Raw genomic sequence first — 12,175 nt, forward strand, 5'->3', positions numbered from 1 at the left:
TCAGAGCTCATCTGATATGGTTTATCATCTTCTGTCTTCCTCCTGCTTACAGGATTTTGTAAGCCTCTGCTTTATGGTATTACAGTTTAAGAGCAGGATTATGATACTACAAACAGGATTAGGATTTATAAGGGGTAATAAACAGCAGGAATAGATAACCTATTTGAATAAAAATGGTTCATGTTTAAAGGCAGCTGGTCTACTAAAGAAAATTGGGAATTAATTTGATCAGCAAAGTTATGGGAAATAAAAAATTTCCTGGTAGTTTGTGAAGCATCTTCTCTTCCTTTTTTTTTTTTTTTTTTTTTTTTTTTAACCCACAAAACTGATGAGTGCTGCTCTGTAGAAGTCATCTGCTTTTCTAAAGCAGATGTGAACATGTCCTGAGTTTTAAAACTGCTGAACTGAAATAGTTGCTTAAACTTGTACAATAAAAATATACTTCCACATTTGGAGATTGTGGGTGTTTTGGTAGTTGGTATTTTGTTCCAGTAATATGGAAACAATCAGCACCAGGGGGGGTTGTGTTTTATTTTGTTTTTAATGGGAAATGTGCTCTAGGAAGTGAAAGGTCATAATCACAGACTGTGTGATAAGCCAGTTTTCCTCTTATCTGTACTAGGACTGTGTGGCGGTATTAACAAACAATTTTGAATTCAGGTTTCTACAAAATCTGGGTTGGATCCAGGTGGAGCATGGCATGCCTGGGGCATGGCTTGCCTTAAAGCTGGAAACTTAAGTTCAGCAAGAGAGAAGTTTAACCGATGTTTAAAGCCACCTATGGATCTAAACCAGCTGAACCATGGTTCAAGGCTGGTCCAGGATGTGATACAGTACCTGGAGTCCACAGTGAAGCCCATACTCATTGCGGTAAGAGTCTTCGGTTCTGTCTGCTCTGAGGAGCTGTAGCAAAGCCAAGTAATTATGTGTTAGTACATATAGCAATGCATGTTACAATATCAGGTGTTAGGTTTTTTTTCCTTCTGTTGTCATTATTGCATATTGCAAACTGAATATTGTTGAGAAATTTATTAACTATTTCATCACGGTGAGTTGGTGGCTGAGAACCCGATCATAGGATTTTATAGTAACTTGAGGCATACTTAGCAGAGGGGAAAGAAGCTGTACTTGTTAACATGTTACTAATAGTCTGAAGAAACTAAACTCAATCCCAACAATATGTTGTGATGCTGCAGTGATGCCATTTTTCTGCTGGAACTCTGATAATTTGAACAATTCCGAGGAGAATTTACAAATACTGCTCCACTCTTCTTTCCTTGTCAGAAAACACTGTTACATGGTTTGCGGTTAGCTCTGGAAGTTCTGATTAGTAACAAAACCCCACTTTTAGTACTAAGTAACTGCAGAATCATAATGATGAAAGACCTCTTAGTAGTACATATTTTGGGAGAGTAAAAAAGCCTGTTTGAACTAGGTTATTGGAGTAGCTGTTGACAGTGGAATTGTGTTTAAATCAGCTTCCTGTCTGTCCTTGGAAACAGCCATGCTATCTACAGCAACATTCAGCACCTCTGTTGATAGCAGTGTTCCAGTCTAGTGTTTATAAAAAAGCCTTCCCGGCTTGTCACCCCTTTAAAGTGATATCTATTTTAAAACCAACGATAACAGCAATGCTTCAGGGCTGAGTGGCAAGATCTAACTGAAAAGAAAGTTATCCTCTTGCACATCACCTGTCATCGATTCTCTGTGTTAATGTCAGGATGATGATTACTTTGCCACGCTGAGGGAACTTGAAGCAACACTGAGAACGAGAAGTCTGTCTCTGGAGATGATGTGTGAGGGGAAGATTCAACACAACAGCTACTATCAGGAGTGCTTGTTCTATTTACATAGTTATGGCACTAATCTGGCAATAATAAGCTTTTACATGAGGCACGACTGTATGAGAGAAGCACTGCTTCACTTGTTGAATAAGGTGAGTAATTTCATATGCTGTAACTAAACTGAAATTTGAAAAGTGGCTAAGACAACTTCAAGGCCAGTCTGAGATGGTAATGAGCATCATGCAGCATTTTCGGTGTTTTTCTGCACAGTTTTCTGAGGTTCTAAATGTTGTTATACAAAGTGTTCAGTGTCTGACAAGAATTCAGTGACATGAAAAAATAACTTTTGATCTTTACATCTTGTTTAATCTTCCTTCCCCATTGTACTGAACCAGTGGCTTCTAGAGAGGAGAAATTACCTCAGCAGGGTTTTCACTAATTCGTTAAGGGTGCTTCTTAGGAGATGTGAATCTATTACATCTCACCAACCTGAAAGCTGATAGGTGGGGGCAGCAGGGGGTTGGTTGTTTTCTGAGTTTCTGTGCTTGTTTGATGTACTGATTATTTTTGTTATTATTTGAAATAATTCTTATTGCGAACATACAACTTGATACACCAAATTCCATTATCGTCAGTCTTTATTAATAGCTTTATTAATAGAAAATTAAGTTGTCCTATCAGCTCTGCTTTCTCGTTGTATGATCGGTGATTCTAAGCTCACGTACTCATCTGCATATTAAATTTGCTTTTCAAGTGTGTCCTCTATATCAGTTTAAATTTGCCTTTAAAGAAAAGTTGTATATTTTTGCAATGTTGGTGAAATAATTCCACTAGTGAAGTAGCAGACTTGAAACAATACTCTAGACATACAATTTGATATGGAAGTTTTGGACAAGGAAACTGGTAGTGATCATGCAGACTAGAGAGGAAGGTTTGTTACCTTAAAGCTGTAACATGTGAGGCTTCTGATCAAACATTTTGCAGTTGATTGGTTGAAGTATTTTATGGGTACAGGCTTTGTAGCTTGTTATTTATTGAAAAGTAATTTCATGTCTTTAAAACATTTTTGCAGGCCATGTTGTCACACATGCTTCTTTCCGTAGTAACATTAGTATGTGAGGCTGCGTTCGTGAGACCACAGTTCCGGAGGTCAAGGAAGTAAATATTCCCCTCAACTCACTACTTGTGTGGTTTCATCTGAACTCCTGTGTCCAGTTTTGGGTTCCCTAGTGAAAAACAGACATTGTCAAAGTGGAGCAAGTCTAGTGGAAGGCTACCAAAGTGGCTAGGGGCCTGAAGCACATGATACATGAGGAGAGTGATAGAGCTAAGTTTTTCCAGCGTGAAGAAGAAAAGATAAAAGGAGTTCTATGTGCTGTTTTCAGCTACCAAGCGGATGATTATAGGGAAGATAGAGCTAGACCTATCTCACGTGTGCACAGTAAAAGGGTAAGAGATAGTGGATGCAATTTGGAGCAAGGAAAATTCCAACTGGATATAAGGAAAAGGTTTTGCAGTGAGGTTATATAGACAAGGGAACTGGGCCCCAGAGAGGCTATTGAATCGCCCTACTTCATCATGCTCAGAACTTGACTGGACAGGCCCAGAGCAGTGTGACCTAACCTGAAAGCTATTCTTTGAGCGAGGTTTTGAACCAAGTGACCCCCAGAGGTCCCTTCCAATCTGAATTATTATTTTATGATCTCTGTCACTTAGTACTCCTTTATGTTATATAAGGAAAATCGATAAGCCACAGTGGCTTTTCTTCAGGCCACCTTTCTGATGTTTGTGTAGGAATCCCCACCAGAAGTGTTCATTGAAGGGATCTTTGTTCCAAGTTATGAAAGTGGAAAACTGCATATGTTGGAGAACTTGCTGGAAACCATTGACCCAGGATTGGAGAGCTGGGGAGTCTACTTGATTGCAGCCTGCAAATACTTGCAGAGAAAGAACTACTACCATATTCTGTATGAGCTGCAACAGTTCATGAAGGTAAGATGTAAGATGAGGGTCAGTGCCATTTCTTTCAATGAAATGTTGAATACTGTGAGACTTCTGGTTATTTACTTTGGTGTAAGTCTGCATGATGGACAAGTATATTTTTGCTACTTCCCAATCCCAAAAAACAGGTAGGAAGGCCAGGCCTGAGCCTAACTGAAGCGGACCTGCCTTGTATTTGTCACGATCTGGTGCATTGCAGTAGCTTTACTGTTTTAAAGAAAACACAGCATTGCCTGCTTTGTGTGAGTGCTTCAGTACAGACAACGATTAGTGAAGGTGGTGTACTTGGTCCATCTTAGTGTTCGGTATATTTTTTTCTTTCTAGGATCATGTTCGTGCTGCCATGACCTGCATTAGATTTTTCACTTATGGAGCAAAGTCTTACACTGAACTGGGAGGCAAACAGGCATGGCTTCTGAAGATCAAGGACCATCTCAAGGTGTATCTGCAGGAGGTCTCAAGAACTTCAGGAAGGAAAAAAATAGCGTTCACTTTTCGAAAGAAAATGTCTGCTACAGATGTGTCAAGGTATCTATAAACAAGAAACGAAGTTGCAGGAAAGGGAAAATTGAAGCTTTTATCTCCACACCGTCCGTCCCCCCCCCGTGGTTGTGTTTAAGTTGGCTTTAGCTAACACATGCAGGCTGTGCTTGACCAAAATCTGACTTTTATGTAGTTGCAAGTATAGGATTCCCATTACCTTTCCCCCCAATAATCCAATCCAGGAGATGAGGAATTGTTTCTACAAAAAATACCAGTCGATGTATCATCTACCATTCCTTAATTTAAAAAACAAACAGAAACCCTACAGTGCCTAGACAGTGTTATATCAATCCACAAGTTTTCTTGGTTTTACGCTTACTTTCCTCTCCAGAAAGCAGGCAGCTTTGTAGTAGTTAGCTGCCTACCAGCGTTAACTCACAGTGTTCAACTATGTACAACTTATAGGTGCCAGACCAACTGAATCCCTGTATTCAAAAGTTGAAGTGTAAATTGAGCCAGATCCCTCTTGTACTTGGGTTTCTATATCTTGGTTTTCTTAGGGGTTTTTTTCTTGCTTTTTTTTTAGGCTAGACTCTAACTTAAAGGTGGGAGGGGGAGTGTGTATGATGAGGTGGAAAAGAGGGAGTAGATACTTATTTAGGATCCAGGTACTCTCAAAGGCACACTTTGAAATAATGTGAACAAGTGGTCACCTTCAGCTTGTGACATGTTCAAGTGCACAGATCTGGAAAGTATCTCATTGCCACAGACTTGGCTACACAAAGACAGTCAAAAAGTAACTGCAATAATTACTGTTTGGAAATAATGTCTTATTTTGAAGTATGTTCAAGAAATTAGTAAGTTCACACAAGTAATAGTTGACACTTTCTCTATTTCAAAGTAAGTCAGATTTTTTCCTCTATCTAGGCACATCAATACAGTTGATCTGCAGATGGAAGTAACAAAGTTCCTGCATCGATGTGAGAGCTCAGGAACCTCTCAAATGACAGGTTCCTCCTTGCCCACACTCTTTGGAAACAATAACATGAAAATGGATGTTGCTTGCAAGGTACTTATTGCTATTTCAAACACAGGTCTATTTTTAGTCGACAATACTAACTTGATATATAGGTTGAAACATTTGGTGGTTGGAGCAGCCTCTTGTATTTTTCGTGGTCAGGTTACTTGTTTGTATGCAACCTACCGTTTATGAAGAATTCATGTTTTTCCTCAAAGTAGCAGAGGACACATGAGAACTAGGAGCTCCTCTCCCCAAAGTTCAAACCTCCAGAAGCAGAGGATCCCAAATTCAAATAGTAATGTGCCTTTTGATTGTACATCCTATTGTGTTTTGAAGCAAGGCAAATAATGCTATTATTCTGACCCTTCTTAACTTCAGCTTGGCTCCATCTGTAATTTGCCCGATGTCCCACAGGGAATCAGTGTGTGACAATAGACCCTATATTTGCTGTACTTGTTGGGGTGGTGCTGTTTTCTGTTGAAGTAATGCATTGTCTTTTTGCCTTTAGGCAAAATCTGGAAATGCATTATTATTTATTTGTAATGAAAAAGGAATATGCATCCCCAAACTTGTCTATGCCTCTCTTTTCAGGTCATGTTGGAAGGCAAAAACATTGAGGAAGGTTTCGGGATTGCATTTAGAGTCCTTCAGGTATGGGAAAAACGTGATATAACAAGCACTACTATTACAAAAGTAAATCCTGCCAGCAGTAATTGTTGAAGCAATTGTTTAAGCAGTGCAGCTTGCAGTTGCCTCTTGTGTGGGACAGAGGATATAGCAGGGCCACTGCTGAACAGAGGTAGGCACACTGAAGTATTTGTGGATACTGCAGGCCCTGCCCCTTGCTTCACATCAGGATTTGCAAGGCAGAATGCCTGTTTGTAATGAGATGGAGAGCTTTAGAAAAATAGCACTACTGAGGAGCAACAGCAGCCACTACTCCCCAGTAAAAATGGAGCCGCAAGTCCAGCTGCCTAGCATCACTTCTGTTTCTTTACTTTTTTTCTTTTCTTGCCTTATTCATGGCAGGATCAGTCTGCAGCTTTTAACGTCTCTTCCTTCATATAGGAAGCATACGATGGTCAGCTGCCTCCTGTTTCTTGGGGTACAGAAAGGGTGGCTGCCAGCGGGGTGGCTGGAGGAATATAGTGGGAGTTTAATAAGTGAGGGAGAGGTGGGCAGCAACCTAAAAAAGACCTTTTGCCAGAAGAAAACAACCTGATTTTTTTTGCCACCCCTGAAATAAGAGTCATCTTGTTCTTGAGCAAAATTAAGTTTTACCAATCTGATTATAGAAAACATCTAAGCCAGCTCTGAGCAATGGTGAACAGAAAATCAGAGCCTCCCCAAACGGCTTTGACTTTTGGGAGCATGTGGTTATATTTTCTCCTTAGGAGAGATGGTGTCAGTTGTATAGACTCCCTGTGAGAAAGCCTGCTTATTTAAAAACTTGAACATTTAACATGTTGCTCTGGTGTTCCAACTACCTTTAGGACTTCCAGATAGAGGCTACAGAAGTGTACAGCAAAGTGGCCAGGCAGCTGGTGAAGCAGCAGAAGTACAGTGAGATCCGGCAGCTCCTCAAGTGTGTCAATGAGTCGGGAGTTGCAGCAAAAAATGATGGGGATAACATTATCCTAAACTGTCTAAATGAGTTCAAGAACATTCCTGCTGAGGTAATTCTATCCTGCATTGTGTCCATTTTGAAGTAAAATGGGTATGCACAATACAGGCTACAAGAAAACCATCCTGTGGTGTCTGTGCTACTCATTTAGTGAGTCCTTCATATCTTCTGACTCTGCCCTATATGCATTGTTTAAAGGTGGGAGTGTGTGGTTTGCCTTATGCAAGTTATTCCGAGAGGAAATGACGGGTAGCTGTAGCATGCTCCTACCCTGCTGTTGTGGTTTAACTCCAGCTGGCAACTAAGCACTACACAGCTGCTCACTCACTCCCCCGCCTCCCCTGGTGGGATGAGTAAAATCCGTGGGTTGAGATAAGAACTGTTTAATAACTTAAATAAATTTAAATATAATAATAACAACAACAGTAATTTTAGTGAAAATGAGGGAGGGAGGGAGGAATAAAATCCAAAAGGAAAAAAACCCAATGATGCACAATACAGCTGCTCACCACCTGTTGACTGTTGCCCAGCCAGTCCCTGAGCCAGCCATCCCAAGGCCCTGGCCCACTCCCCAGCTTATATACTCAGCATGATGTTCTATGGTATGGAATATCCTTTGGCTAGCTTGGGTCATACATCCTGGCAGTGTCCCCTCCCAATTTCTCTTCTCACTGGCAGGGCCTAAGAAACTGACTTAGTGCAAACATTACTTAGCGACAACTAAAAGCATCAGTGTGTTACCAGCATTATTCTTGCACTAAATCCGAGACACAGCATTGTAACAGCTACCGAGAAGAAAATTAACTCTATCCCAGCTGAAGCCAGGACACTTGCATTTCCCAGATGAGTACCCATGACAGGGAAAGAACCTTTGCTTCACAGAATCCTGCCAAATGCTCCCGATTGGGGTGGGGGTGTTCCCTTCAGTGAGGCTTCCCTGGCTAACACAGATGACGTGTGGAGGTGGAAACCACCTGCCTTCACAGGAAACAATTTTAAGATTCCCTTTGCTTACCACAGTGTCTTTTCCATCCCAGTGAAGGAAGGCGATGCTCTCTAAGAAGTTCTACTAATCAGGCCAGGGGATGTAGTCCACCCATTGGGTCAGGGTGGGCCGTGGGGGCCAGCTCCTGCTGGGGTGCAGAGAACCTACAAATTAATTTCATGCAATGTGAGCCATGCCCATGGGGGACTCCCAGGCTCATAGCATTTTCCAGGGCTACCCCACCAATATGGTAGGTGGGAGAAGCTGTAGTAAAGGGAAGAATTGGACTTTGTATTTTCTACATCTGCAGCACTTCCAGTTGGGACAATGTAACTACCTAGGTTTGATCTTAGCAGCCCTTCCTCTGTGCAGGGGTTTGGTCTCTGATGGGGTGAAGGTTCACAGACTAAGTCACTCTCTAAATGTGAACACCTTTTCCCTTCTTTGGATACAGGATCTCGATAATCTGATTCAGGATATGGACAGTGATGAAAACAAGGTAAGTAAAAGTACAGCAGAGGAACTTCTTTAGCAAGAGCTAATCAGCCCAGCCTTGGCCTGCAGCCTAAGTGCTCTCTTTCCCTATCTTCTCTCCTGTCCTCACTCAAGCCGAAGTTTTGAAGGCCAATTCCTAGACTGCAGAAATCACAGTGAATTCCTCAAGGCTGTGGTGCTTGTAACTGTAGAGCTGTGACATGAAGGTACTGGTTGATATACCCCTATTAGTTCAGTGGCAGTCCTCACAGTGAGGGCTAGGCATTTGTTACAGTGGAAGCAAAAGAGAGGCACGTTGGTGGGTTTGTTGGTTTTGTTACCCAACTCTTCACGTAGGCGCATGTAAGTTTCTAGTAATGCCAGACAGCTAATGAGGGTCAACATCCCTCCAAGAGGACCATTTCAGCTTATCTTTTCAAGATTATATTACTGCTATTGTGATTGAGAGTTAAGTGATAAAACTTCTGTGACACGCTTTTTTACTTGAAGGAAGTGAGGCCTAAACTACTTTGTTTCTTTGTTAACTTGAGTCAGAGATAAATGGGTGAGCTGTAGGTGCATGTTTATAGATGAAGAGGCTGTGGCTCAGTGTTTGTGGATTGTTGTAGATCATAAGTGGCTTAGCTGAGAATAAAATCTTAAGATTTGTGACTGCCCTCTGTCCTGTTTCAACTGACAAACTCACTGTTGTATGTAGACTGAAAAATAGGCTTTTCATTCTGCCTTTGTGTAGGATCTATCACTGAAAGATGTGAACTGTTCTAGAACCAGGAAAGGAAGAAAATTACTGGTTTAGACTCTTTTTCTATGAGGATATGGTAAATTAATGCACAAGATAGGATTCGTGATGCTAATTTCATGGTGATGCAGTAGTTTCCACAAGAGACAAAATACAGTTGTCTGTCCATCTTTTACATTGGGATTTGCTCCATGCCATACTCAGCTTCATAATATGCTGCTGCTACCTTGTAAAACACATTTCTGAACTAGGTATTTCCAGTGAATCCTTGCTTAAGCTTATCCTGTTAGTTTACTACAGTTTTCTCACCAAGTTCTGTCTGCCTTTTCTGCTTCAGGTCCAGGCCTATGTGATGTGCAACAAGTTGCGTTCTGCCTATCTAGTCTCGGTGAGACAGGAGAAGACCAGAGCCGTGCAGCTAGTCCAGCATGTGCGACAGCTGGCTGAGAACAGTGGAGATGACGTTGTGAAAGCCATCTGTGTGCAGTGGCTCTCAGTGCACCAGCCCAAAACGAGAAATCGACTTCCCCAGGGCACTAGGAAGTAGTCGGTAATTGACATCCACCATCACACGGAAGGGGAAGGCTTCGAGACAGCCTAAAGGCATGTGGTTCAGCAATAGTAAAATGGAAGTCTCTTAACTGATGTTGGTGGCAAATGGGTGCTGCTAATGTGCCTGTAGTGAAAGAAACTAAATTACAAGTGCCAGTCCTGTATTTTGACAGTCACTACCTCAGGGGTATTTTCTGCTATTTTTTTTTTTTCTTGGAGGGGTGGGGGTGCTGGTGGGAGCGGGGGGCCAGTTTCAAACTGAACAAGCAAGAATTTAGGAGTATGGAAGAGAGCACTTTTGTTTCTGGTTTGGGGTTTTTTGGTTGGTTTTTGTTTTTGAAAGGCACTGAATTTTATTGTCTTTTATTTTTAATCTAGAAGACATAGAGAAGATAGAAAATTCTCATCAAGTCAATGTAGGCTAGAGTATAAAATTTTTTATGCTTATGGGTTTCCTGTAAACTTTTTCAAGATAGGAGAGTTCTTTTACAAAAACTGAAACTCAGAGATTTTCTTTTTAAGTCTCTATACAAATCATTGCTACTTTTCCCCCCACCCCCAGTACAACGTACCCAGTTTTAGTTCATTTGAAAAGGTAGGAACTATTTTTCATGGCAGGTGTCTACTTACCAGTCACAGTGTCTGATGTGTGCTATACATACAGCACTTGAGCCCTTACTAGATGGATGAAGTTACAAAGGGCATATCCTGTAAGGGGAGTAAAAAGGGAAAATAATCTGTTAAAAAGAGTTGAAAAATCACGTACCTCTTTCTTTGCTATGGTACTATCCTACAAATTCTTGCAATGCAACTTTATCACTAAACAGTTGCCAGTGTACTTCCAGTTTTTCATCAGGTATAGCAGAAAATATGGATAGAGCAGGCTGTGGTAAAATTCAACAGTCAGTCTGTATCCCTGTCACACAGGGATTTGTTTGTTTCTTACCAGAATAATCTGTACAATAGGACACCAGACTAAATTTTTATTAACTGGACATACTGTATAGCTATATTGACAAGCTTTGCTCTGGAAGTGTTGGGTTAACTCAGTTTTACAAAAAAGCAGGAATTTGTGTATGGCTGTGTTCAGGGATGCTGAAAAAAGCTGCTTTCTGCAACCATGATTATGACATGAGAAATGGGCAGAGGAATGGTAGACAGTGAGTGGTAGGACCTTCGGAACAGAACACGGCACTCCACAGAGGTTTGTGTTTGTTGTTTACGTGTATTTCAGCACAAGAATTAGGAAAACTGGTTCACTTTTTTGTTAAAAAGTTTAGTTTACTTCAAAAGACACAACAGGTTTTCTGAAGTGTAATACAACTGTAAATAGTTTTAGTACATAAAATAACTGAGACTGTCAAATAAGAGTTTTGCACTATCCCCAAGCTCACTGTAGTGACAGAACAGACTTCCATGGTATCCGAAATTACTTGGTCCATCTCCTTTACTGTTCAATGAGCAGTACCCCGCTGATACCAACACCTCTCTGGAGGTGCTTCGCTCCCTACAGCAGGGCTGGAAATGTCTTGGAGCAAAGCAGTCAAAAATTACCACATGTAGCTTTCAGAATCTCCTGACCACAGACTTGTATTATGTTATTAGTGAGCAGTACTAATGAAAGCTTTTGTTTTCTTGGGCAGACTGACCTCGCTTTCCATCAGATTACAGCTGTTAGGCTAATCCTAAAACATGACACTATCCATGTCTTCAGTAATTTCCAGATCTTTAATTTTGGGAAGGAGGTTTTACTGTTTGTGGGTATCTAGATCTGCATTGCTGTAGTACCTTTTTTTCTGCTAGAGTTCCTTCAGCTGTGTAGAGCACAGAGTGGAGTCTGCCATGCAGACCGGTCAGTTCTGTACCTGCCTTTCTTCCTGACCTCTTTGCACTGTACCTGATGCACTTTATATAGTGTTTGTTGTAATTTGATGTTTTTAACCTGGAATCGTAGGGATCTTTCTTGTACCAGCAGAATTGGAATTTTGATCCTGGCTAACTGCCTTGTGTTGTGAATACTGCAATTATCAAGGGATTTTGAATTTTTGAGCATCAAAAAGGGATTGAGTACTGCCAGTTAAAAAGAATTTCTCTATTAATGACCAAGGTTTGTTTACAATGAAAAAAGAAAATAAATTGTTATGACTGTTAACATATCTTCCGTTTGCTTTTTACCTCAGCATAGCTGGGTATCTCTCTTTAGATCTGTATTTTGCTTTTGGCGGTGCTTAGCAGAGTAACTAGAAGGGGGAGAATTGTTCTGTCATGAAAAAATTCTCTCTGCTAGTGTCCTCAACATTTAGATCAACTGGAATATCACATCTTTAATAAAAGAGTCCTCCCAGTAGCTAGGTAGCTTGCTCAGCCTCATACATGTACTCTCACAAACAAGTAATCCTCTTTGGAGAGCTTTGCAAGTTAATCTAACTCTCCCTTACAAGCCTCCCTTTGAGACAGTTAAATGAGCTTTAGTTCTCTCATTTTACAGATC

At 40.9% G+C, this 12,175-nt stretch overlaps 1 protein-coding gene across 6 annotated transcripts in view; it reads left to right on the top strand.

The window, feature by feature from the left end:
- ZFYVE26 (zinc finger FYVE-type containing 26) overlaps positions 1 to 11,840 on the top strand; it is a 53,147-nt gene extending 41,307 nt beyond the window's left edge. For 3 of the 6 annotated variants that reach the window (XM_080396423.1, XM_080396425.1, XM_080396424.1), the window contains exons 34-42: positions 661 to 870; positions 1,721 to 1,936; positions 3,579 to 3,776; positions 4,111 to 4,313; positions 5,196 to 5,337; positions 5,881 to 5,940; positions 6,783 to 6,965; positions 8,353 to 8,397; positions 9,470 to 11,840. In XM_080396423.1, coding sequence (XP_080252549.1) covers positions 661 to 870; positions 1,721 to 1,936; positions 3,579 to 3,776; positions 4,111 to 4,313; positions 5,196 to 5,337; positions 5,881 to 5,940; positions 6,783 to 6,965; positions 8,353 to 8,397; positions 9,470 to 9,679 — 1,467 coding nt within the window. In that variant the 3' untranslated portion in view covers positions 9,680 to 11,840. The other 3 variants (XM_080396426.1, XM_080396428.1, XM_080396427.1) reach the window with 3 other exon arrangements.
- The last annotated feature ends 335 nt before the right edge of the window (positions 11,841 to 12,175 follow it).

The sequence above is a fragment of the Falco punctatus genome (genome assembly GCF_963210335.1).
Source record: "Falco punctatus genome assembly, chromosome: 7".
Taxonomy (NCBI): Eukaryota; Metazoa; Chordata; class Aves; order Falconiformes; family Falconidae; genus Falco; species Falco punctatus.